The 25,180-nt window shown below is 50.2% G+C and overlaps 1 protein-coding gene across 1 annotated transcript in view; it reads left to right on the top strand.

Moving 5' to 3' along the window:
- Nucleotides 1-25,180, top strand: part of GPC1 (glypican 1) — a 157,396-nt gene that overhangs the window by 127,319 nt on the left and 4,897 nt on the right. The window contains exons 3-8 of the mRNA XM_027862107.1: nucleotides 17,498-17,889; nucleotides 19,564-19,729; nucleotides 20,814-20,944; nucleotides 21,684-21,803; nucleotides 22,724-22,857; nucleotides 24,835-25,010. Of these exons, the coding sequence (XP_027717908.1) occupies nucleotides 17,498-17,889; nucleotides 19,564-19,729; nucleotides 20,814-20,944; nucleotides 21,684-21,803; nucleotides 22,724-22,857; nucleotides 24,835-25,010 (1,119 nt within the window). The remainder of the gene's footprint in view (nucleotides 1-17,497; nucleotides 17,890-19,563; nucleotides 19,730-20,813; nucleotides 20,945-21,683; nucleotides 21,804-22,723; nucleotides 22,858-24,834; nucleotides 25,011-25,180) is intronic.

Here is a 25,180-nt window from a genome sequence, read left to right as displayed (position 1 = left end):
GGTCGGCACCTTCTCTGTACCTTGTCATCTTAAAGAATTGCCTAAAACAGGGAGAGCATAAGTGACTCGTCCAGGATCACAAATCCAGTGTGCATTAGAGCTGAGACTTGAATCCAGATCTTCCCGGGCTTCCAGGGCAACTCTCCATCCCCTTACACAAAATTCCTTCCAGTTCTAGAATCATGATCCAATCAGTACCACATTCCTACTGAAAAGGGTGTTGATTGATTTCCCAGTGACTTCATCTACTATTCTGGTAATTCTTCAATCAAAGTACCCACACCCAACTACCACTCCCCTCTATGTAATGTCTGTCTTGGGTTGGAATGTAAGCTACCTGAGGGCAAGCCCTGTCTTTCCTTTTGCATTTGTAAGTCTAGAACTTAGCACAGGGCCTGGCATATAGTATATGTTTAATAAATGCATTTTCATTCATTCATTCATTTGTATCTCCACCACTTAACACACTGCCTGGCATATGGTAGGCACTTATAAATGCCTCTTCACTCCATCAGCCGGGGAACCGAGGCAAAGGTGTGTGGAGATGCCCATTTGACTGAGCCACTTATGGGCCTAATGTAAAGTGATGGGTCTGTTTGACCATTTAGGAGTCACCCACTAGGCCGGCTATGACAAGTGCAGACTTAATATGGGATTAGTCTGACCAGTGGGTCATCCAATCAGTTGGCTATTGTCATAAAGAGCTGTATCAGCCACCATGATGATCTGGTGCCCGAGCTCGGCTCTACATCCTATTGAAAAGACATTCCAACGTGACAATTTTGATTTTAAAACAAATTTAAAAGGCAATCTGACCAAGGCAAAGTTATGAGCTAGAAAAGGAAACCCGTTAAGAAAAGGGCCGCCTTGTTAACCAGGACCAGCCATCTTCATTTCCTTTTTCCGGAAGATTTTTCGAGCCCAGAATTTGGGTGGCCTGCGGCTAGGTCTGGGGTGGTCCAAAGCCTTCTCCAATGTGATTGACCCCCAGGCCTCAGCGTTTTTCAAAGGACAAGCCTGTGTATGTACGTGTCAATACCTATGGGTGCTCACACGCTATGAACTGGGAGGGATTTGGAAAGATGCTAGATTGGCCCCGTTCCCAGGCAGGATATTGTACAAACCTTTCCCCAACAGGATGGGGCCTTCAGCATAAATCCAGTTACCAAGAAACTCCCAGGGACCCAGCAGGCCCCTCCCTCCTGTGAATTCCTAGCATCCACCTTTCCCCTGGTGCTTAGAAAACATACTGTCTTCCCTTGTTCTCTGTTTTGCATGTGGGAGGATCCAGTGAAATCCAGACTTCTTCACCTGGATCAAGGGGCTCCATGATCTAGCCCCGACCCCCCCCCCCCCTCCGGGGCCCATCTCCCTACTCCTCCCCTACCCAGACTCCAAGCTACCGGCCAACTTGGACTGTTGGCTGCTTCATAAACATGTATCACGTCTTTCCTACTCAGCAGCAAATGTTAAACTGCCCTTTCAGACTTAGCCCAAATGCCACTTCCCGTATGAAGCCTAGGCAGCCAGGTGGTGCAGTGGGTGGAAGTCAGAAAGACTTAGGTTCAAATCCTGCCTCAGACACTGTGTGACCCTGGGCAGTCATTTAACCATTATTTGCCCCAGTTTCTTCAACTGCAAAATGAGGATGAAAATATCCCAGGGTTGGTGTGAGGATCAAATGAGATAATATTTGGAAGGCATTTAGCACAGTGTTTGGCACACAGTAGGTACTTTCAAAATGTTTCTTTCCTCCCATCCAGAAATAAAATTTTCTGATCATTATCAGAAATGATCTCATCCTCTGCTGGGCTCCCATAACACTCTGGATATCTCTTATGGAATTTCTCATGGAGGGAGGAAGGGAGGAAAAGGAAAGGGAGGGATCATTATTCCCAAGAAGCTTACATTCTAATAGGAGAAACAAAGACAAAGGGAAACCAGAAGGTGACAGGAGTAAAGAGGAGGAGGAAGAGAAGGGAGCCCTATGGGGCAAGGCAGATAGTGGGGAGATGGAGCAGCCACAGAATAAGCTGAGCCAGGAGCAAAGTTGTGTTTGGGGATTATTTGGACTGGACATGAGGGCCACGCGCCATCAGTGTAAGGGGGGCTCCAGATAACTCCCTCCATCAATGTAGATTAGCATTTTCTTGGTAATGTATAGTCACAAGGTCACAGGTTTAGAGCTGGAAGGGACCTTTGAGGTCACCTAGACATACCCCCCACTCATTTTACAGAGGAGGAAACTGAGTCACAGTGAGATTAAGTGACTTGCCCAGGATCACAACGGCTGAGACAGGATTTGAGCTCCGGTCTTTCTGACTCTAAGTCCACCACTCTATCCACTCTGAGTTGCCTGGATCACTGAGAGACTGAATGACTTGCCCAGGATGACCTAGGCTCTATGTTTCAGAGGCTTCCTGAGTCTGAGGCCAACAGTCCCTCCGCTAGCATGGCTGCCTCTCAACGTGTAGTGCTCAATCATCATATGCATTTAGTAAGCACCAATTCTATGCCGGGCACTGTACTAGGCACTGGGAATCCAAATATCAAGACAGAATTTAATGATGAGGAATTTCAATTATCCAGACCTCCACTGAAGCTCTCTCTGCACAAAGCAAAGGAGCTGCTAAATCACTGGCTTGCCCTCGTGATAGTAGTTGCCTTTCAAAAAGCAGAGAAAGCAATTGGGGAGAAAACTGCTTTACTTGGGGTTTGTTTCTGACCAAGAAAATAGAAGCGTAAAGTGAAGGAAAAGATGGGAACCTTGGGGAGAAGTGGACGCTGCATTTGAAAGTTCATGGCAGAAGAGGAGAGCAAGGCCTGACATCATCTGCCACACACTCTGGATTTGGGGAGATTGGGATTTCAACGAGTTATGTGAACAGTTAGTGTCTGGAAAGAAAACCCACTGTTACAAATGAGGGTTGTGGTTCATCGTTTTTCAGTCGTGTCTGACTCTTTGTGACCCTATTTGGGGTTTTCTTGGCAGAGATACTGGAGTGATTTGCCATTTCCTTCTCCAGCTCCTTTTACAGATGAGGAAACTGAAGCAAACAGGGTGAAGTGACTTGCCCAGGGTCACGCAGCTAGTTAGTGTCTGAGGCTGGATTTGAACTCAAGGAGACGAGTTGTGCTCTGTGCACTATGGCGCCACCTAGCTGCCCTAAATTTTGAGGTAAGGTAGTATAGTCAATAGAGCTGGCCTTGAAACAAGGAAGCCTGGTTCAGATCCTGCCTCTGACTTCTAAACCTTAGACCAGACCCTAGCCACTGTGCCACCTGGCTTCTTAAAAACCTCTCCACCTACAACTTCCAAGTCATTTATTGGCTCTTCGACACACAGTGACAGAATGATAGATTTTAGAACTTAAGAGGTCTAACCTAAGCTCCTGGATTTTTAGAGAAATGTTTATTGAACTCAGTTGAATTACAGGTGAAGAAATTGAGGCACAGAGAGTGAATTGATCACATCGTCCAGCGGAAAGAGTGCTGGTTCAGGAGTCAGAGGATCTGGGTTCAAATGCTACCTGTGTGGCCTTGGACAAGTCATTTCAACTCTTTGGACTTCACTTTTCTCATATGTAAAATGAGCAGGTTGGACTAGATCAGACTTGTCAGATGCACCCCTCAAGTGTCCGGCAAAGAGGACATGGGCCACCCTTAGCTCAGTATCAGGGGGAGAGAACCAAGGTCTCCTCTATCTCAGAAGCTGAGCAAAGTGAACCCAGGCTACTTCTGGGCAAGTTGGGGTTAAGGCTCCTCCATTTCAGCACCAGGGTGCAGAGTCAGGAAGAACTGAGTTCAAATCCTGCCTCAGGCACTTAGTGGAATCCCTGGACAATTCACTTTACCTCCCTCTGCCTTCGTTTCCTCATCTGGACAATGTAGATAACAGCATTTGCTTCCTGGGACTCTTGTGAAGATCCGGTGAGATAATATATGGGAAGTGCTTTGCAAAGCTAAAGGAACTATTAGTAGAAGTATTAGCTTTGCCTCCAGCCTAGGCAGAAGGAGTCCAGGCGGTGAGCAGCAGTGACTACATTGGATTCCCCTGGTCCCCGAGGTCAGTAGATGCAGATGTTGGCAGAGGCTTAGAAGCTCAGAGCTCAGAGGCTCCCAGGGCCATTGAACGGTAGGAAAACAGAAGTGTTTGTTGTAGCAGGATAAGAGGAGGAGAACGGATTTGTCGTCTGCTGGCCAAATGACTTCCACACCCTTTTGGAAAATGCCAAGTGGTGAGTGGATCTCTTCTTGATCGATGAAGTCCCTTGTTAGGGCCTGGGTCCAGAAGGAAGGATATGATGGCAGCTGCAGACTCGTTATTGACCAGGGATTGGAAGGCTGGGTGCTGGACCTTGTGGGGAAGCCATAGTTGAGAAGCCCGTAGTCCTTGCCATCAAGGACAGCCAAGGGAGAGGCCGTGACGGGCTCAGTTGCTGAAGTTTCCATTGGAGACACCAGAGTCCTCTTGGTTGGGTTGGGAAGATGGCTGGCAACCAGCATGAAAGGCCCCAGGCAGTCGAGAAAACCGCAGTCAGCCCGCAGCCAGGCCTGTGGAGGCTGGAGAAGAGTTGGCAAGATGGGCCCCCATCATCTGGGCTCTCTCTAGGTAAATATTGAAGTTGTTGCTAAGACATTTCCCCCAAACTGCATGATATCACCCTGTTATTTTCCTAGGGCCATACATCATCCAGGAGGGAAACAAAAACAGGGCTGTTCGAACCTGGAATTAATTCCCCAGTGATCTAGCCATGGCGGAAAGGCCGCAGATATCCACCCTGTAATCCGGCCCTGTCCCGGGCCGGCTGCTTGTGGAAGGAAGGGGCGATGTCTCGGTCCCCACAAGATGTTCGAGGGAGGCTCTGGAATATGTCTTTGGTTGAGAACAGAGCAGGCTCACCGGGGCTGATATCCAATCCCACCACGCTGTCACCAAGCCCTGAGCCTCAGCCACCTCAGAACATTTGGTCTCAGCATGTTTCGGGGACAGAATCCTAAGCCCCGGAAAACAGAGACCGTTCACTAAAGCGTTACACTAACGTGTGGAATGATGACTTCCATGCCAGACTCACTGCCCCGTGTGTCTGCAATTAGTCTTGCAACCCATCATCAAGGCTGGGTGGTATGTTAGATTTCGGATCAGGAGACCTGGGTTCCAATCCTGGTACCTTCCTAACCACGTAATCTTGGGTGAGTCATTCCCCAGCCTGCTGATGCTAACTAAACATCACTGAGTTTTACCATCCATCCCGGGTCCCAAACCCTTGGGCCTTCCGGGCCTTCCCATCCATCCATGAATTTTCTTTTATGTGACGTCACCCATAAGTGGAGTGTGAGAACAGGGAGTGTCTCATTCTTTCTGTTTGTACCCTAGCACTTGGTACATAGTAGGTGCTACAGAAATCCTTATTCCTTCCCCTTCCTTCCTCCCTTCCTTCATTCATAAAAGAGGAACAAACACACACACACACACACACACACACACACACACACACACACACGAGTTGAGTAGCTATACCGTGAGGGGAGGGGAGGGTGACTGCTGTTTCTTGATCCAGACCTGTGATTTCATCGGGGTTCAAAATTCCCAGGCGAGAAAACGCCTTCCTCCAGTGCAGACTAGCGCCTCTTCTAAAGCTTATAGCCTTTAGAGAGTTGCCTGGGACATTGAGAGGACCATTGGGTCATAAATCTAGGGCTGGAAGCGACCTCAGAAGCTGCCAATTCTTCCCCTCCCCCGCATTTAACAGAGGAGGAAACTGAGGAACGAAGTGACTTAGTGACTTACTTGCTGAGGGCCAGTTGGCATTCAACCCAAGACTTCCTGATTCCAAGTCCCATGTTCTAACCGCTACACCACTTTGCTTCTGGTGGGGTTGGGCCAAAGAGCCAGTACGTGTCAGAGGTAAGACTCAGCCCTTCCTGTCTGTGAGGCCAGCCCCTGTCCGCTGCGTCACGCTGCCTCTCGGGCTGCAGATGAGAAGGCGTAAATAAAGCTCCCATGGACCTTAGACGCTCTCCCAGTTTGTTATTGTGGTCACCGTCAGATGTAGGGCAACTGGGCTGGGCCGTGAATGTGGTGATTCAGCAGAGGGGGCCAGCTGCCGCAGGACGTCGCGGCTCCGCCTGCCCAGGAAGAGCCTAGACCTTCCCCCCTCCTTCCCCAGCGGAGGAATCTGCGCTTCAGGCCTGACCTCCTACAGTGAAACTCCTATAGCCCACTAAAGGAACGCCCATGGATGCCGGACCTGGAGACGGTGACGTGTTTGAGCATTTGGAGAGAGGGAAGGAGGCCACCTGTCATCGATCAATCAAAGTGAGCCCCCAGTTGTTTTGGGACAACTAGGTGGCGCGATGGATACAGCACCGGCCCTGGAGTCAGGAGGACCTGAGTTCAAATCCGGCCTCAGACACATAACTCTTACTAGCTGTGTGACCCTGGGCAAGTCACTTAACCCCATTGCCTGGCCGAAAAAAAAAAAAGTGAGCTTCTGCTGGAGGCTCACGAATGAAGAGGCTGGACTTGATGTCCAGCCTGTCCCCTTGTCATCCCTCAGGTTAAGAGGCCTGGAATCATAGCTCTAAAGCTGGAAGGATCCTCAGAGACGGTCTAGTCTCACCTCATTGTACAGATGAGGAAACCAAAACTCTAGAAGGTTAAGTGACTGGCTTAAGGTCACACAGATAGCAACCATCGGAGGTGGGATTTGAACCCAGGTTCTCCTACTCCAAATGCTTCCCTTGGGCTCTCCCAGCATATCAAGAGAATCAGCATTCACAGCATCAAAGATCTCAAGGTGGGAGGGACCCTAGAGGCTGCCTAGCTCTCGGGGGACAGGGAATAATGGTTTTCTTTCGTCTTTATATCCCTAACAACAGACACGGTGTGGGCCTGGCATACAGTCAGAACTCAACAAATACTCATTGATTGATTAGTTGCTTTGATTGTCTCTGCGACCCTGTGAGGTAGGGTCTATAGATATTGACCTCTCCATGAAGAGGTTGTGACTTGATTGGAGTTTCCTGCCTCATAAGTGGCCGAGACAAGATTTGAACTCACATATTCTTGATTTCAAGTTTCCTGCTCTGATCTACGGGACCAACCAGCTGCCTCAGGGGAAGGACTAAACTTGGTGTTCTTGGTCCCAAAGGACAAAGAGAAGATCAGGGAATGAAGATGTTCAGAGAGGCAGATTTAGGCCAAAGGGAAGGACAAAGTTTCTAACAATTGGCACTGTCCAAGAGTAGAACAGGCTGCCTTAAGAAGTAGTGAGCTCCCCATCACTGGAGGTCTTTTAGCAGGCTCTGGATGACCACTTGTCAGGGCTGTTTCAGTGAGGATGCCTGGTCAAGTTCATGAAGACTGTGGGGCCCCTGACATCCCTTCCAAGTCTGAGATTCTGTGATTGTGTCATCACAGAGGACAGGAGGCTTCTGGGAGGGACAGCTTGACACAGCTGCTGTTCCCCTGTCCTTCCCTGTGATGGCAGAGTCCGCAGGAAGGGGGGTGGGGAAACAGCTGCTGCTTTTACTACAAACCCTCAATTCATTCTGGCCAAGCCCGGCAAGCGCTGCCTAGGATAGGCCAGTGAAAGACCCTGAAGGATGGATTACCAGAGAAGAGATTAGAGTTTCTCCTCGTCTTCCAAGCAGTGGCTTGCCTTAAGGATCATTTCATCCTTCAAAACGAAGAGGAATCATTTTCTGAATCTGCTTCTCACCATCAGGGAGGATCTTGTTGCAGGGGTGGAAAGGATGGGGACCCTTGGGGGAGGTGATACTCCATCCTGGAGTGAGGAGAGGAGAGGGAATCTGAGCACAGTTTGACATGCACCCTAGATTTAAGGAAGGCAGATTTCAAAGTGTACAGATGAAGGGAGTTAGGATCCAATGGACTAAAATGTTATAGGGGAAATTCACCTAGGAAAGAAGGGAAACTTTCCAGAATGAAATTCTGAAGGAGAGAGAGAGAGAGAGAGGGAGGGAGGGAGGGAGAGAGAGAGAGAGAGAGAGAGAGAGAGAGAATATGATTTCAGTGAGTAGAAAAAGTGGAAGTTGCCTGAAAAGACCAGTGGAAATGCTCAGGAACTCACCAACCAACTTAGATTTTTAAGTCACGTACAAAGACAGGAGCAAAGCGAGTAACAACGTTAATGTGAGTAACACTGTACCGGAGGAATGCTAACGCTCAGAATGAGCTGAAAGTGGTGAGGACACTGAGGACAGGAAGGGTGATAGCTGTACTGGGGGGAAGAGGAGGGTTAACAAAAGGAAAGGACCCCTGCTGCAGGGAGGACGGGACGATGACAACTGACAGCAGAGAGGAGGAAGTGCTATTCAATTGTTGAACTGATTCTATTTTCCTTACCAAGAGTGATCTTGGAAAAGGACAGTAAGAATGACTAATAAATACCCAGGTGTGAGGAGAGAGTGAGAGAGCGCCTAGCTGCCCTTGATAGAGGCAAGCCACCTGATTCAGACGAGCCACATCTGTGGGTCTGGAGAAAACTGGCAGATGTGATGCCTGGCATATTGGGAAGATCGTGGAAAATGAGAAGGGTGTTGAAGGAGCGTAGATTTCCTGATTAGGAAGGAAGGAAGGACGAGACAAGACAATAGCAGTGCCTGTAGGTTGAGAGAAAGACGGGGAATGATATGTAGATCTGGGAGTCCTCTCCACAGAGGTGATCACTGAACCAGGTAAGAGAACAGAGATAGAAAACACATGACTTGAAGAAGGGAAGAGGGGCCAAGACAGGAGGGTGGGGGGCTCCGTAGTTAGTGAGCATGATGTGGGTGAAGAGCCAGCAGATGAGGCTTTAAAAGGCCCAGCTGGACAGACGGAAGAACCAGGAGAGAAAAGGACCGTAAAAATCTAAAGAGGCTTTCTCCAGGAGAGCAGCTGAGAAGGAGAAACACAAAAGATGCTAAGTGGCCGAGATGCTGGGATCAATTTGAGTCTTTAAGGATGGGGAGGACGTGAGCATGTTTTGGGGCAGTTTTAGTTCGATCCTGGAGGTTTGGGCCAGGCCTGTGCTGCCTGCCTGCCTCTGTAGGAGGAGTGAGCTTCAGACCACAGCATAATATGGACCTCGTAGATCCCTGAATGTCCTAGAAAACCCGGTAGTCTCCTTTCCGCCATTCCTCTCCCTCCTCAATCTTGGCCCTTAAGCTCAGCTCAGGCACTACTTTTTATATCGAGCCTTTCCAGCCCCTTCTCCCAGCTGCTACTGCCTCTGCCTACCAAATCACCTTGTATCTCCCTTGTATACAGTCTACGTATGCCTACCAAAGTTCGTGTTGTTTCCTGGTAGAATGGAAGCTCCCTGAGTGCAGAGACTGACTCTTTGTTGTCTTCTTATCCCCGGTGCCTCATGCAGGGCCTTGCACAGAATGAGTTCTCACTGAATGTTTGGTGATTGATTAATTGGAGGGCAAAGGTCCCCATGCCTCAACCAGCTGGTCAAGGACAGAGGGAGGTGACATCAAAGTTTTGGTCACTGCAAGAGGGATGGAATCAAGGCCCCACTTACCCAAGGCTGTTTTTGGCCCAGTCTCCATAGGCATCTGCACATGACTCCAAGGGTAGGAAGGGGTGGGGTGGGGTGGGGGAGTGTTCTGTGATAAATATGAGACTTGGCACAGTCCCCCAGGCCGTCACCAGCTGCTTCCCCCCTCCCACCAGCTCAGAGTCACGTCTGAGAAATCATGTGACTGAAACCTGACTGAGCCCAAAAGAACCCAGGGAGATGAAATTTCATTGGCGCCAGGATCCACTGAGAGATCTGAACAGGTGTTCAGAGGGAGACATTTCCCTCTCGCTCCAGCTTTTGGCTGGACCCTGGGCACTCTTTCTAACCCAGAAGGGTCAAGCCACCACAGGAGATATAGAGATCACCAGTTCACGGGTCTAACTAAAACTATGGGAGGCCTCAGAAATCATCTTGCCCAACCCCCTCATTTTACAGATGAGGAAAAGGAAGCTGTGACCTGTCCAGGGGCTCCTAGGACACTCCGAGTAAGCATCGAAACCCAGGTTCTCTGATCACAGAGCTCCTGTCCCATTTAGGGCACCTTGGCATGGTAGATCGTCGCTTCAGTTGTCAAAACCAAGATCCTCGGTTTGAGGTCTACCTGGACCAATTGGGTTGCCTTGGTTACACAGCCACGAACAGACCCCATAGCCCTGGAATGGGCCGACCCCTAACCCTATCTGTAAACTGACTCCTACCTCTGGCAATGGACGGACTACTGACACTGTCCGCTGATTCCTTCTGCCAGCCACAGACTGACCCCACCTATTCCCAGCCATGGACTGAACCTCCATGACCTCCCAGCCCTGTCCAGGGACTAACCCCACCTCCAGACATAAACTGTCTACCAACCAAGGACTTACTACTAGAATAGCTCCCACCGTGGAAGCCCCCTAACCTGACCGACATATTGTCAGTCCACAGACTGAGCCCTAGCCTTGCTCGTGGACTGACCCCTAACCCTTGTAGCATACTGAGCCCTAATCTTAGCCACAACCTTATTCTCAATCCTGGCCAGGGACTTAGACCTAATCTCAGCCATAGATCTTATGTCCTAACCCTCGTCACACACTGACCCTTAACCATGGTCACCCATAATCTCCCTGGCCACCACACGCCATACCCCTCTGGACCGTATGAGAATGTGGGTGACTCCCACTGCTGGAGATGCTCAGAGCGTCTCCCTGACAGGGTGTTAGGAACTTATTCTCCCTCTCCCTCTGCCCCTCAGAGGAGTCACATTCCAAACACGTCCTTCTGGTTACAAAGGGGAGCGAAGGAGAATGTGGGTGACTCACCACCACCCACCCCCTACTGGAAATCTTGTTCAGAGCATGTCTCACTGATTATCAACAGCACATTCTCTGTCCCTCTTCCCTTCTCTCTCCCTCTCCCTCCTCTTTCCTGAGTGCGTGCACACACACACACACACACACGCACACACACACACTCACACGCACGCACACACACACAGAGATAATAGATAAGTAGATACGATTACACATACTCATTAATGTGTATGATACCAGCGATGATATCAGGCTGCAGGTTTATTCTGTGGACTGGAAATGAAGACAACTCAATTGTCTCCATCCCACTCTGTCTATTTGTTCTGAGTCTGAGACAAGGAACAGAATGATCCAGAATCACACAGTTCTGTTAGTTTGCTGTTGGAACAGTCCCGGCAGATAACAAATGAGGGATCTTTGATCATAGGTTCACACAGACATAGCTTTAGACTAAACAGGACCTGTGAACAGGACCTTAGAAGCCATCAAGGTCATTTGACAGATGAGGAAACTGAGGCAGAGAGGTTAAGGGATATCGCCAAGGTCACACAGCTAGTCGGTGTCTGAGGTGGGATCTGAACCCAGGTCTTCCTGACTCCCACCTTCAGTGTCCTATCCACCATCACCACTGCTACATTTGAGTCAGTGGGGGTACAAAGAAAGAGCTGCCCCTTTCTTTTCTTTGCTTTTAAGAGGTAGCTCAGAAGTAGGCTATAGGGGGCAGCTAGGTGGCGCAGTGGATAGAGCACCGGCCCTGGATTCAGGAAGACCTGAGTTCAGGTCTGACCTCAGACACATAACACTTACTAGCTGTGTGATCCTGGGCAAGTCACTTAACCTCCATTGCCCAAACCAAAAAAAAAAAAAAAAAAGTGAAAAGTAGGCTATAGACCACACTTGGACCTGATTGGAAGGAGGAGTTGAAGGAGGAAATATAGGAGAAGTCAAAAGTTCAAGCATGGGCCAATGGCTTTGCCATTGATTAAAAAACAAACAGGGAAATCCTGAGGAAGAGTGATTTAGTCCCGTTTTAAACTTGGTGGATTTGAGCCTGGAGCTTGGAAGGAAGGTCAGGGCTGGTGCCATAAAACTGAGTTAGCTGCAAAGGAACAATCCCAAAATCTGAGGGAATGGGGCCAAGGGAAACAGTCCGAAGAAAGAAGAGAAGAGAGCTGCGGATAGTGTTTCGGGGGGTCTGGAAGAGGGAGGAGCCAATATAGGGGTCATCTAGGAGAGGATAGGGCCATGTATCTGGGAAGAGAAGGTCTCAAAGACCTCTTCCAGCTCTACCAAGCAGTCAGTCCACAAGCATTTATGAAGTAGCTACTGTGTGCCAGGCACTAGTCTAGATATTAGAGCTAGAAAGAATGAGACAGCTGGGTAGCCTAGGGATAGAGTGCTAGACTTGGGGCCCGAGTTCAAAACTTCCCTCAGATACTTAGTAGCTGTGGGACCTCTCCTCAGCCTTATTTCTTCAAATGTAAAATGGGTATAGTAATGACACCTCCTTCCAGGATTGTTTTGTGGATCCAATGAGGTCATATCTGCAAAACCTTTTGCAAACTTTATGCCAGCTAAATAATGAAACATCCCTACTCTCAAGGCTTTTACATTCTCTTAGGTCTATGATTCTATGAATCTCAGAACTAGAAGGAACTTTATCTAGTTCAGGAGTTCTTAACCAATGTCTGTAAAGTTTGTTGTTCAATATTCTGATAACTCTATTGTTATGTATTTTATTTTATATATTTTAAAATGAGCTTCCACAAAGGGGTCCATAGGCCCAATGGGTCCATGACACAGGAAGGGTTGAGATCTTTATCTGGTCTAAGCCTCTCATCTTCTAGATGCAGAAACCAAAGTCAGAATACATTTCTATGTGTATAGGAGCAGCCTTCTACTGCAATATGAAAAGCCAGAACATCTCCCTTCTCCTTCTTGGGAGAGCTCTCATTTCTATCAAGTCCAGAGAGCAGAGGGCAGAAGACTGAGGACCCCAACGATGTGCCTCCTCCAGAACAGGTCTTCGACTATTAGGCCACTGAGCACAGAGAGAATCAGCTGCCCTCATCTAGGATGAGAAGCCTTGGGTCTGAGGACAGAATCCAGAAGCTGGCACTCCAGGCAGCTAGCTATGCACCCCGATTCTGGGCAACAGGCTGCCCTCCTCCCTGGCTCTCCTGCCAATGGGGCAGAGATGGTTCCCAAATGGGAAATACTTGGATGAGAGCTGACCACTCATGGCCTGAGCCCAGGAGTGTGGTAGGCAAGCTGGGCATCAGGAATTCAGAGATGTAGGGCACTGGCTGGGCAAGGAGAATGGCTTTGGGGAGCCGTTCCAAGGAGCAGAGAGGGTGCCCTTGTCTCAGAGCAGACAGACTCCTCCAGGCAGAAGCACAGCAATTCAGATTTCCTGCTGACAGAAGAAGAAATGATAAATCCTGCTCCTTGGCAGCCTGCCATGGCAAACAGCTTCTCCATGAAATAAGTGAAACCCATCAGCCTCGGGGGTGATGCAAACAGAGCAGAGAGCTCAGCCCTCTGTAGGGATGGGTTATTAGACGGACAGCACCCTGCCATTTTCAGAGTGACCTGTCCCTGGAATAAATGAGCCGCTCAGGGTTAGGCTTGTCCTGATTCCAAAGGAAGAGGAGCTGTGCCATCGTCCATGGACTAGGGAGGCAGTGTGGTATAATGGAGAGCGGCCCGGCCCTGGAGTCCGAGAAGCCACTGACCCCTACTGTCTCTGTGACCTTGGCTGAACCCCAGCCCTCTGCCTTCTCTTACCCTGATGCTCTATGAGTCCTCATAAAGACAGCCAGCCAAACCAGGCCATTTGTGTTCAGTGATATAAGCAATGTATGTTATAGGAGGGAGAAAGCACCTCTGTCTTGGTCATCACAGACTGCACAGAGAAGGCAAAACTCAGACTAGGCCTTGAAGAATAAGCAGGATTAAAACAGAGGGAAGGAGGAGATCCCAAATGAAGGGCACAGCATGGCCAAAGGTGGAGGTGAGGGGTGGGGGGAGAGAGAGATGGGACAGGGGAGGAGAGAGGGAGAAGGGAGCGAGACAGATAGAAGGAAAGAGAAGGAGAGGGGGAGGCAGAAAGGAGGGAGAGAAGAGAGATATAGGGGGAAGAAAAAAGGAGAGAGGAAAGAAAGGGGGAGAGAGAGAGAGGAGAGGGAGACAGGGAAAGGAAAAAGGGAGGAGAGGGAGAGAGACAGAGGAGGAGAAAGGGGGAGACAGGAGGGAGATAAGAAATATAAAGAGAGGGGAAGAGGAGAGAGAGAGAGGGAGGGAGAAAAGGAGAGAGGAGAAAATTCAAGGGGGAGAGAGAGAGAGAGAGAACAAACTGGAAAAGTAGGTTAGGCCCATATTGAGGAGGGCCTTGATTGCCAGAAATTTTCATTTATTGGGAAGCCACTGACTTTTTCGAGGAGAGAAGTAACATGATCAATGTGGTATTTGTTGCTGATTAGTCTGGCAGCCAAAGTCAGCTGGGTTGGAGAGGGAGTGACTGGATCCTATCCTTTAGCATTAAGAGACTTTGCAAACATTCAAGGGCATATCAATGTTATTGTGATTGTCATTATGACTATGGACCGAGCACATCCACACCAATTCTGTGCCTTGGATGTGGGGTATTAGAGCTCAAAAGAACCAGAGAAATCGTCTTCTCTGAATCTCCCATTTGACCAAAGCCCAGAAAATTGAGGGTTCTACCCATCGAAGAGGATCGGGGTTGCCCATGACTCAGTTTCAGGGATCTTTCCATCACATCCCACATTACTAGGAGTGGAGGAAATTTTGGGAAGAGAAAGGAAGCAAAGGGGAACCTCAGGCCTGATGTTCTGTGCATTCTTTAAAAAATTGTGTTAATGTCTTTTATTTTTACTTCTTCCTTTTCATATCTCCCCAACTTGGCAAGATATCCCTTAAGGGGTGGGGGAAGAGTAAAAAATAAATTAAAAAAGGAAAGAGGGAGTAAAGCAGTTGAACAAAAGTAATGGACATGTCAGCTGAGTCTGAGCACATATGCAGTGTTCCCCACCCCCAGCCCCCCACCTCTGCACAGAAGAGAGCTCTATGTGTTCAGAGGCTCCAAGAGACCCTGCGGCATCAGAGAGGAGAAAGGGGCAGGGGAGGAGAATTGATTTGTTAAAGAACGAGCAATCACTTCAACCTTCCCTGGAACCCACTCACTCTTTTTCATTTCTTTAAATTAATATTTTTGCTTTCTTTGGCACTGTCAGCATTTTTTGAAGAAACAGACCCTGAGGCAGGAAAGGAGGCCAACCAGATTCTAATTCAGCTGGTAGGGGATTGGTCAGCTTCCTCTTGTGTGGCGCGTTTCTGACATATCTGCTATGGTTGGCGTCTTCTTTGGTGGCAGCCCCCTCTGAAACCTCTGACACAGTGGCCAGACCACACTGAACCTAGCCAAAGATGCTCTCTTTCTTTCCCACTTGAGTACCAGTAGAACAAGGCTGGATTTTTAGAAGGACTTTATGAGGGAGAGGGAGAGGGGGAAAGAGGGGGGGAGAGAGAGAGGAAAGGAGAGGAAGGGGGGAGAGAGAGGAGGAGGAAGAGGAGGAGGAGGAAAGAAAAAGTTTATCACTTACAGGAAATAAAATGAGGAGCTGGGTTTAAATTCTGCATTCGAACCCTGCTACCTGTGTGACCTTAAGCTTCAGGCCCTCATCTATAAAATGTGAGAGATTGGGTTCAACTACCTCTAAGGCCCCTTCCAGCTTTAAATCTGCGACCCTGTGACCTTTGGATTCATAGCCGCAGCGTCCCCAGTGGTGACCCTCCCAGCTCCAGTATTTAGCAAGCCCCCATGATAGGCCTTGTATTTATTTATTTATTTGCATGTCGTCTCCCCCATTAGATTGTAAGCTCCTCAAAGGCAGGGACTGTCGTCTCACCTCTCTTTGTATCCCCAGAGCGCAGCACACAGCAGGTGCTTAATATTTGCTGATTGATTGCCATCTGACTAGCCAACATCAGCATGCTTTGGTTACAAAACACGACACATTCCAGATCCTCTGCCTCCCAAACTCCTGGTATCTCTTTCTGGGGACAGCCAGTGCCCCCCCTCACTCTTCCGTCCACCTTTCAGAATCAGGACTTCTTGGGGCCACAGTTCTACCATATTGGGAGTCTGGGCCCTAGATTGATGGCATCGTGGGGAGCTTCCCCTTCAATCCAAGGGAGATGAGCAGGCTTACAATATTCCAAGGACAGTCAACGTCCAGGCCCACAGCAGTTTGTGTGCATCAGTCAGTCAATCCACAAACAGAAGTACCTACTATGTGCCAGGCACCTTGCTAAGCACTGGAGATACACTAACAAAAATGAAAACAGACTTCACTTTAAGGAGCTTATCTTCCCAGGGGGATATAATGTGTGAATGCATAGGCATATACAAAGTTGGTACTAGTAGCTTGGGTGACGTGATTAGGGCCAGGGAAGGAGCAGAAATTAGGAGCAGCTTTATGCAGAAGGTGGCACTTGAAAACAGTCTAGAAGGAAACCAGAGATTCTGAGAGGATGTGAGTAGGAGCATGGCAAGCACAGGGTCAGCCAGGGATGGAGGCAGAGGGGCAGGGTGCCCGGAGCATCCCCACCAACAGTAAAGGAAGGATCATTTCTGTACAGCTTAGCTCCAGGAGGACAGAGGGGATAAGTGAAGGCTGAAGAGCCCAGGGGAGGGTCTGTGTGAAGAGGACTGCACGGTGGGTCTGAACGTTGATTCATTGACCCTCCTCTATGGGCACACAGTGGTCAGGCTGTTTAAAGGGAGTCTCAGAGTAAAGAGGCCTGGGCACTTGGAGAAGACCAGCTGATATAAGGCTTCCATTTGCAAAGACTGTGGGAGTGAGCACCCAGCAGGCTGGAGTTCAGTGGGACTGGTGGGTGTGGCCAGGCAACATGGCGGCGGTAGTTTGGGAGACCCCGGGGTGGGGTTCTTGATTGTGTGTGTCCTGTTGCTCTCCCCTTTTTGTGGGAGCAAGGGTCAGGAGAGGACTTTGCTTCTTAGCCTACATTGGCTAACTGGAAAACGGTCTGATATCTCTTCCCGAGTGTGGGGACTCTAGCTATTCTGTTGTGGGTTACACCTGGAGGCCACAAGGAAAGGGGGAACCGGGGCCTGGAGAAGCTGCCTTCTGGATGGCGTGGCATCCATGTGGCAGTCTCGTGGCCCTGCCATGATGTCAGAAGATATCCAACAGCCTGACTGTTGTCACCTGGCAATTACTGACCCTGGCCTAGGTGCGTAACTCAGCATCTACAGTTCTCATCTTCCTCTTCCCTTACCCCAGCCCCTGTGTTCAGTCACATGGGACTAGAGGAAAGAGGGCTGGTTGCAGAGTCAGAGGGCCCAGGTTCAAACAGGCCTCCGATTCTTTAAACCTCCCTGGCCCTCAGTTTCCTCTTCTGTAAAATGGGGGGATCGGTCTAGTTGGCCTGTGAGAACCTTTCTAGCACCATCTCTGATCTTATGACCTGTGGTTACCGAGTGGCCTGGGGATGGGGGTGTCTGGTGTGGACTCCATGAATCAGATGTGGACTCAGGGGGTCTGTCAAGGCCTTGGTGGGTTGAGGCGGAGCTGGGTTTGGGCCCCTGCTCCCTCCTGACCCCTCTTCCCTCTCTTTCCCCTGAAGGTCATTTCCAGGACTTGCTGAACAAGTCAGAGCGGGCTCTCCAGGACACGTTCCCTGGCGTCCACGGGGACTTGTACACCCAGAACTCGCGGCTATTCAGGGATCTGTACTCCGAGCTCCGCCGCTATTACCGGGGGTCCAACATCAACCTGGAAGAGGCGCTGGCCGAATTCTGGGCACGCCTGCTGGAGCGGCTCTTCAAACAGCTGCACCCCCAGTACGTGCTTCCAGACGAGTACCTGGACTGCATGGGCAAGCAGGCAGAAGCCTACAAGCCCTTTGGCGAGGCGCCCAGGGAGCTCAAGCTGCGGGCCACCAGGGCCTTCGTGGCGGTGCGCTCCTTCGTGCAGGGCCTGGGCGTGGCCATCGATGTGGTCAGGAAGGTGTCCCAGGTGAGTGCTGAACGCGGTGCCAAACCCGGGTCCTACACCCCATCTGTTTAAAAAAAAAAAAAAGCCCTGTACACACCAGTGAAGCAGCAGGCATTTATTAAGCTCCTCGTGTGTGCCAGACACACGGCCTGAAGTGTGAGCTTCCATTCATCAATGTCTATCCTCAGTGCAACATCGAGAATACAGAAGCAGGCACCGCCTCTGCAGCTGGGCCTTGAATGGCAGGCAGCGTCACCAGAGCTGTCCTTGCTGGGGAGCCCAGAATCCTCTAACCCCAATGAGGCACCCAAGGAATCCACCACAATCATCCTGTTAGTCTCATGAGGGCGGCATGGGGGTGTGGAGAGAGAGTTGGCCATCAAGACCTGGGTTCCAGTCTTGCCTCTGACCCATCTTGGCTGTGGGGCTCTGGGCCAGTCCCTGACCCTCCCAGCATGCCACACAATTCCCTGAGGAGGCATCTTCACGAGGCACCTTAGAAGTTACTGAATCCAAATAACCCCCATTTTTACAGATAGGGAGTGTGCAGACAGTGTAGACAGAGGGTCAGAAAGCCCTGGGTCCAAGTGCTGCCTCTGTGACCCCAGCTGGGTATCAGGAGCCCAGACAAGGGAGTTTACTATATGAATGTGATCCCAGATGGGGTAACAAAGAGAAGAATGTGCACATGGCCAATCTAGAAAAAGAAGGCAGAGAAGAGCCAGGCCCAGGGGAGAGTGTGAAGCCTGGTGAGAGCTGGTCACTGTGTCAATGGGGGACGGCTCCCAACGGGTAACTCAGAACCAGAGATTTGGAGCGGGCAGGAACCTCAGCAGTCACCTCTCCCTCCTTTTATAGATAAGGAAACTGAGGCCCAGAGAAAGAAGGGCAAATGAATCATAGCATCATAGATCTGGAACCAGATGGGCCCTCAGAGGTCAGACCTAACCCAAATCCTCCTTACAGATGAGGAAACTGAGGACTGTCTTTTTATCATCCCAATGGAATCTAAGCTCATTGAGGACAGGACCCATTTCATTTTTGTCTTTGAATCTCCTGTGCCTAACACAGGTGCTTACAAAATCTTTGCTTCATTATCACTGGCGGTGGAAAGGCTCATTATCTGTCCTGGGATTTGTAGGGCTTCTCAGAAAGGCCAGTCGGTGTGGGCTGCCAGCCCCCTTAGACGCAGAAGAAATGGCAGAGACGATTTCACCTGTGTGCTAACCCTCTGTTTCGCCATGAAGGGAGGAGGCCAGGCGAGGATGGGTGTACGTCCCCACGTCCCTGGCTGAGCAGCTTGGACGACAGTGATCTAGGAGGCCCCCTGTTCCTCCTCCCTCCAGCACCTATTGTGACATGAATCCTTAAGCGGCACCATGGTTGGCATCCCATACCTAGAGCAGCTGTGCTCCCTGCCCAGGTCTCCTGGAACTAGCCACGGGCACCTGGCCCAGCCCCGACAGGCCCATCTGGAGGCTGGCCAGAGGGAGTGGGAGAGGGAAGCAGAGACCCGGAGCAAGCAGGAACTCCAGCTTGTCTGGCCCTGTTACATGCCTGCCCCTGGGCCCTCACCTGAATCCTCCCACCCAACACACTCCTCTTCTCTCCAGCGTCTGATAGCGGGATACCACTCCTTGATTCATGCATAGTCAGGTCTGCTGGGTGATGGTGACCGTGCCCTTCTGCTTGCAGGTCCCCCTGGGCCAGGAGTGCTCTCGGGCCATCATGAAGTTGCTCTACTGCTCCCACTGCCTGGGCGTCCAGAGCCCCCAGCCGTGTTCTGGCTATTGCCGAAATGTGATGAAAGGCTGCCTGGCCAACCAGGCTGATCTGGACACAGAATGGAGGAACCTGCTGGGTGAGACGGCTTGTTCTAGCCCTAATCATCCCCTCCAGGCCCTCCACCCTGCTCTCCCCCCATCTCACCTCTTACCCTGGCATGAGACCACATCGTACTCCCCAGATTCCATCGTCCCTGCTGCCCTGGCCCCTGGAGTCCCTTCCACTGGACCTTCACTACCCAGCACCGTCTCATTCTACCCCATTATTCCAGGCTGCCTTTTATGCGTATAGAGGAAATGAGACCGAGCTGGGCTGTGTCCTAGATCACAAGGATAAGGGGTTCCTAGAGCCCTGTTTGGAAAAACCTTCCCTGATATCTCCCCCGCCCCCAACCAATCTGAGTTTCTGCAGAAATAGTGTGGGACCACATCATCCATCCAAGTTCCATTGATCTTCTTCCTTGGAAAACTGGCATTTCTTTGAGCCCTCTTAGAGCGGAGACCATGGGTCCTCCCTCTCCTGCCCATTCCCCCGACAGAGTATCACTGAGGATAGGACCAGGCCCATATCTGGCATTGACAGTATGTGTGCTGAGTACAGATTAAGGGGGTGATGTTTACTTAGGAGAGCAAGAAATGGGGGACAGCAAGGCAGGCTTCAACTGGCCTGGGTCTGGCTTTTTTTTTTTTTTGTCCCATTCATTTGAGACCTCCAGCACCCCCTTCCAGGCTCTAGTCTCTGATTCACCCAGAGGATCCTCTTCTCTAGCCTGTTCTTTGGGGCCGCGGGGAGATGCCGCCATCTTGGGAGGAAGGTCCAAAGCCCATTGTGGCCCCACGCCTACTGAAGAGCTGTGTTTGTCCCCTGCCAAGTCACAAGACAGAGAGCCTGTGGGGTGTGTCTCCCCCTTTCACAATCTCATGAAGCTTAGGGTCTCCTCAGAATAAGGTTTTTAAAGACTTCAAATATACAGGATTACAAAGGAAACCAAAGGTGGGTGAAAATAAAGATGTCCTTTGTTTCCCATCCAAGTTCACAGGTGCCCCTGGGTTAAAACCCCTGTCCTCATTGGTTCATTTTCTCATGCCCTAAGAGAGCGTGTATGGATCCTGGCAGAGCATAAGCTCCCCCACTGACACCTCCGATGTGTTCCCCCACAGACTCCATGCTGCTTGTGGCCGACAAGTTCGATGGCCAGACGAGCGTGGATAGTACAATTGGGACAATCCACGTTCGGATCTCAGAAGCCATCACCGCCCTCCAGGACAACAAGGACACACTCACAGCCAAGGTGGGGATGCCTGCCCATGGAGGGATCAGAAGGGAAGGGGACAGGGAAAGGTTAGTCCGGGTTCAGGCCCCACCAGGCAAACACCCACACAGATGTACATTGAAGGTTCAAAGGACAAAGATGGTGCTCGGCATGGCCATGCCTCCTTCCACAGCACTCCATACACAGACGATCAGAAAAACACAATTTCCTTTCTCCACCATGGGCCACAAGAGGCAGGGTGATTATACACCCTTGGGAGGTCTCAGTCCCCCCCAAGGCAGCCCCCTTACCGCTCTCAATGGTCAGAACGGACTGATCGGCATTGTCAGAGGGAGTTCACCAGGCACGTTTAATACCAACATCATAGGTCTGATAACCCCAGAATTTCTGATGGGTGCCTGGAGAGAACGTTTCCACACTGGGAGTTCTCACTACCCCATAAAGTCCCCACTCTGGACCATGCACACACCTCTACTGGTGTAAGGCAGGATGTGCAGAGGAAAAGCAGAGGTGCTACCTCCAGGAATCACTCCCCAGAGCCTCAATTTCCTCATCTGTTAAGGTGGGACTAGATGATCTCAGAGGCCCTTTCAAAGCCAAGTCCAGAATGCCCTCCCTCACTTGTCTCCCCTCAGAGAGCCTAGAAGAGAGTTGGGCAATTACATCAAAAGAGAGGCAGCAATAGAGTGGGGGAAGGAGTAGCGGGGACCAAGATGCCGTGGGACATCTCCTCACATCCTTGGGGGGCTTTCTCTAGGTTTTTCAAGGCTGTGGAAATCCCAGAGTGAGCAGCAAGGGCCCCGGCGGAGAAGAAAAGAGACGGCGAGGGAAGCCTGTCACAGAGGAGAGGCCCTCGGGGATTGGGCTGGAGAAACTGGTAAGTACCTCCCCTGAGTGCTGGGCCACATGGGCAGCCCCATCAGGGACCTGACCTTGGACATGCTGGGTGATCCAACAAAGGAAGATGGCGGCACTTCCAGCCATCACTCAAAGCTCACCTCCAACAATGATAACATAGAGATAATCAGAGCGAACATTTACAAAATGCTTTTGAGATCTGCAAAAACACTTTTACATAGATTATCTTATTTGATCCTCACAACCATCCTGGGAAGAAGGGACCATTATCATCCCCATTTTACAGATGAAAAAATTGAGACAGATAGAGGTTACAATCCACAATCCTAGGTCATAGATTTAGAAACATTCCAAAAGCAAGGACTAGATCCTAGGGTTGGAAGGTCCTAAGAGGTTATGAGTCTAACACTGTCATTTTACAGATGAGGAAACTGAGGCCCAGAGGGGTAAAGAGACTTCTCCTATCACTTAGCTAATCAATGTCTAAGGTGGGATTTGAATCTAGGTCTTCCTGACTCCAGCCCTTTATCCACTATAATACGCAGCCTTCTTCACTATAGCTAAATAGGTACTTGACTGACCCTAGGCAAGTCACTTAACCACTGCCTCAGTTTTCTCATCTGTGGAATGGGGATAATAATAGCACCTACCTCCCAGGGTTGTTCTGAGGTTCAAATGAGTTAATATTTTTGGAGAAGCTCAGTACAGTTCCTGGCACATAGTAGGTGCTTAATAAATGCTTATTTCCTTTCTGCCTTCCTTCTTACTTGCAATCAAGCATTTACTAAGCACCCACTGTGGGCCACTATTGCTTTCTGGGTACTTCTTGGGCAAGATCAGGCCCCAGGCTGAGAAATTCATTCTCTCCGTACTTGATCCCACCCCACTGTTCAGACTGCCCCTTGGGCCTCATACTGTCTCTCCTACACCTCTCCTTAGGTCTCAGAAGCCAAAGCCCAGCTCCGGGATGTCCGAGACTTCTGGGTCAGTCTCCCTGGAGTCCTGTGCACAGAGAAGGTGGCCATGAGCTCAACCATCGACGAACGCTGCTGGAATGGGATGACCAAAGGGCGGTGAGGGGCAGACCTCCCCTCCCCCTTCCTGGCCCACGGACCCTTCTTCCCCCACCCAAAACACCCTTAGCTATACAGACTGCAACTCCCCTGACGTTCCCAGGGTCTGCTCCCTGCCCTTTCACCCCATCACTTTCTTTTTTCCTCTGTTTTGGTGAGGCAGTAAGGGTTAAGTGACTTGCCCAGGGTCACACAGTTAGTAAGTGTCAAGTGTCTGAGGCTGGATTTTAACTCGGGTCCTCCTGACTCCAGGGCCACTACCCTATCCACTGTGCCACCTAGCTGCCCCCCACCCCACTTCATATTCTTTCTTCTTCTCTCCTCTATATCATCCATGTCCTACATCTAATATCCAAACCCTGGGTTGGGATAAAGCAGGGAGAATGGAAGGAGAATAGCCCATTCCTTCCCTTTTTTTGTTAGCATTTTTTACTAATCTTTCCTCCCACCCCTCTCACCTCATTGAGCAAACAAAAAGAAAAGAAAAGAAATCACTCAGTACACACTAACAAAGCCCAGAGCAAATTCCCACATCTGAATACGTCGGTCTTTTTCTGCATGTTACATTCAGCCCTCTGTCCGTCAGGAGGTGAGGGACATTTTTCCTCTGCATTCCTCTGGCCCCCGGCTTATCTCTGCAGCGATTGGGGTCCAAAAGTCTTTCCAAGTCGTTTCTCTCTCTGAGGTCTTTACATCCACTGTTTTCCCAGCTTTGCTCCGCATCGATTCATCGACGCCTCCCTGGTGAAATTGTCTAATGCCATCATTTCTCTCAGCACAATATTCCTACATTCATGTATCACCAATTTGGCTAGTTTTTGCCTACCACAAAGAGAGCTGTTGTGACTATATTTTGTACGTCTATCTGGTATATCTAGGTCAAAGGGTATGTGCATAACCCCTTTTTGAGGCCTGAATCCCATCCTATAGCCTTTAGCTGCATAATCATAGATTTTCTGGAGCACTCAGTTTAGGGTCAGATGACTGCCACTGAAATCCTGGACTTTGGGCAGGCCACTCGTGGCCTGTTTCCTCATTTATACAATGATCCAACTGGACAGAGTGGTTTCTAAGCCCCCTTCTGGCTCTAAATCGAGGAGGTAGTGGTACTATTGACTCTCTGGGTGACCTCTGGGCCCAGTTTTCCCCATCTGTAAGGTCAAGGTGTTAGATGGAGAGGCGGCTATGCATCAGCACAGAGGAGGCTGCCCTTGCTCCCAGATGACCTGAGTTTGAATCCCTATTCTCCTATGGCCATGAGACCTTGGACAAGTCACTTAACTAAAGCTCTGGGCTTCAGAGCCCCCTCCCAGCTGTCGAGAGTCACGAAAGGTCCTCCCCCCTCTCTTGTCTCACTGCACACACAGGGAGGATCCCTCTGGTGACTTCCCTTTCAGGAAGACAGGGTTCAGACGTGACCGTACTTCACCACCTCAGTGCCCACTGAAGAACGTGATGCTAGGCACGAGAAAGAGATGATCCAGCCAGGGGTACAGCGAAAAACCAGTCAAGTTTACATTCTCATGGGGGAGACACCGCGTACAGAGAGATACAGAGTAGATGGAGGGTAGCTGTAGAAAGAAAGGCATTTGTAGCTGGGGGGACCAGGGGAACACGTAACCAAATGTGTCAGGCGAATAATAATACTTTGCAAACCTTAAAATGCGATATAAATGCTAAGAGCATTGCATATATTTAATTTGATCCTCATAATGGCCCTTTAAGGTAGATGCTATTATCATCATCCCCACTTTACAGATGAGGAAACTGAGGCCAAAAGTCCCTGTCCAAGGTGATTCAGCTAATAAATGAATGAGGCAGGATTGGAACTCAGTTCTTCGGGACTTGAGGTCCTACCCTCGATCCACAGTACCAGCAAGCTACAGCACAGGATGATGGCTGGAGAATGAAATGGGGCAAAGGGCAAACTCAAAACCGGCGTAAAGAGATGGGGTGTGTGTCCCCTCTCCTCCACAGGTACCTCCCCGAGGTGATGGGCGATGGCCTCGCCAGTCAGATCAACAATCCCGAGGTGGAGGTAGACATCACCAAGCCCGACATGACCATCCGGCAACAGATCATGCAGCTCAAGATCATGACCAACCGCTTACGCAATGCCTACAATGGCAACGACATCGACTTCCAGGACACCAGTGAGTCAGAGGTCGGGGCTCGGGAGGGAGGGGGGAGAAGGTGGGGACCCAGGTCTGAGGACCTGAGGGGATGTCGGCCTTTCTCACCCTTCACCCGGAGAGGGTTAGTGCTGAGCAAGCCTTGACACGGTGCGACCCGAGGTGGGGGGCGAGTGTCCGCTGTCAGAGGG

The sequence above is a fragment of the Vombatus ursinus genome, unplaced genomic scaffold (assembly GCF_900497805.2).
Source record: "Vombatus ursinus unplaced genomic scaffold, bare-nosed wombat genome assembly UNPS02014768.1, whole genome shotgun sequence".
NCBI lineage: Eukaryota > Metazoa > Chordata > Mammalia > Diprotodontia > Vombatidae > Vombatus > Vombatus ursinus.
This window is presented reverse-complemented; position numbering and strand designations above follow the sequence as displayed.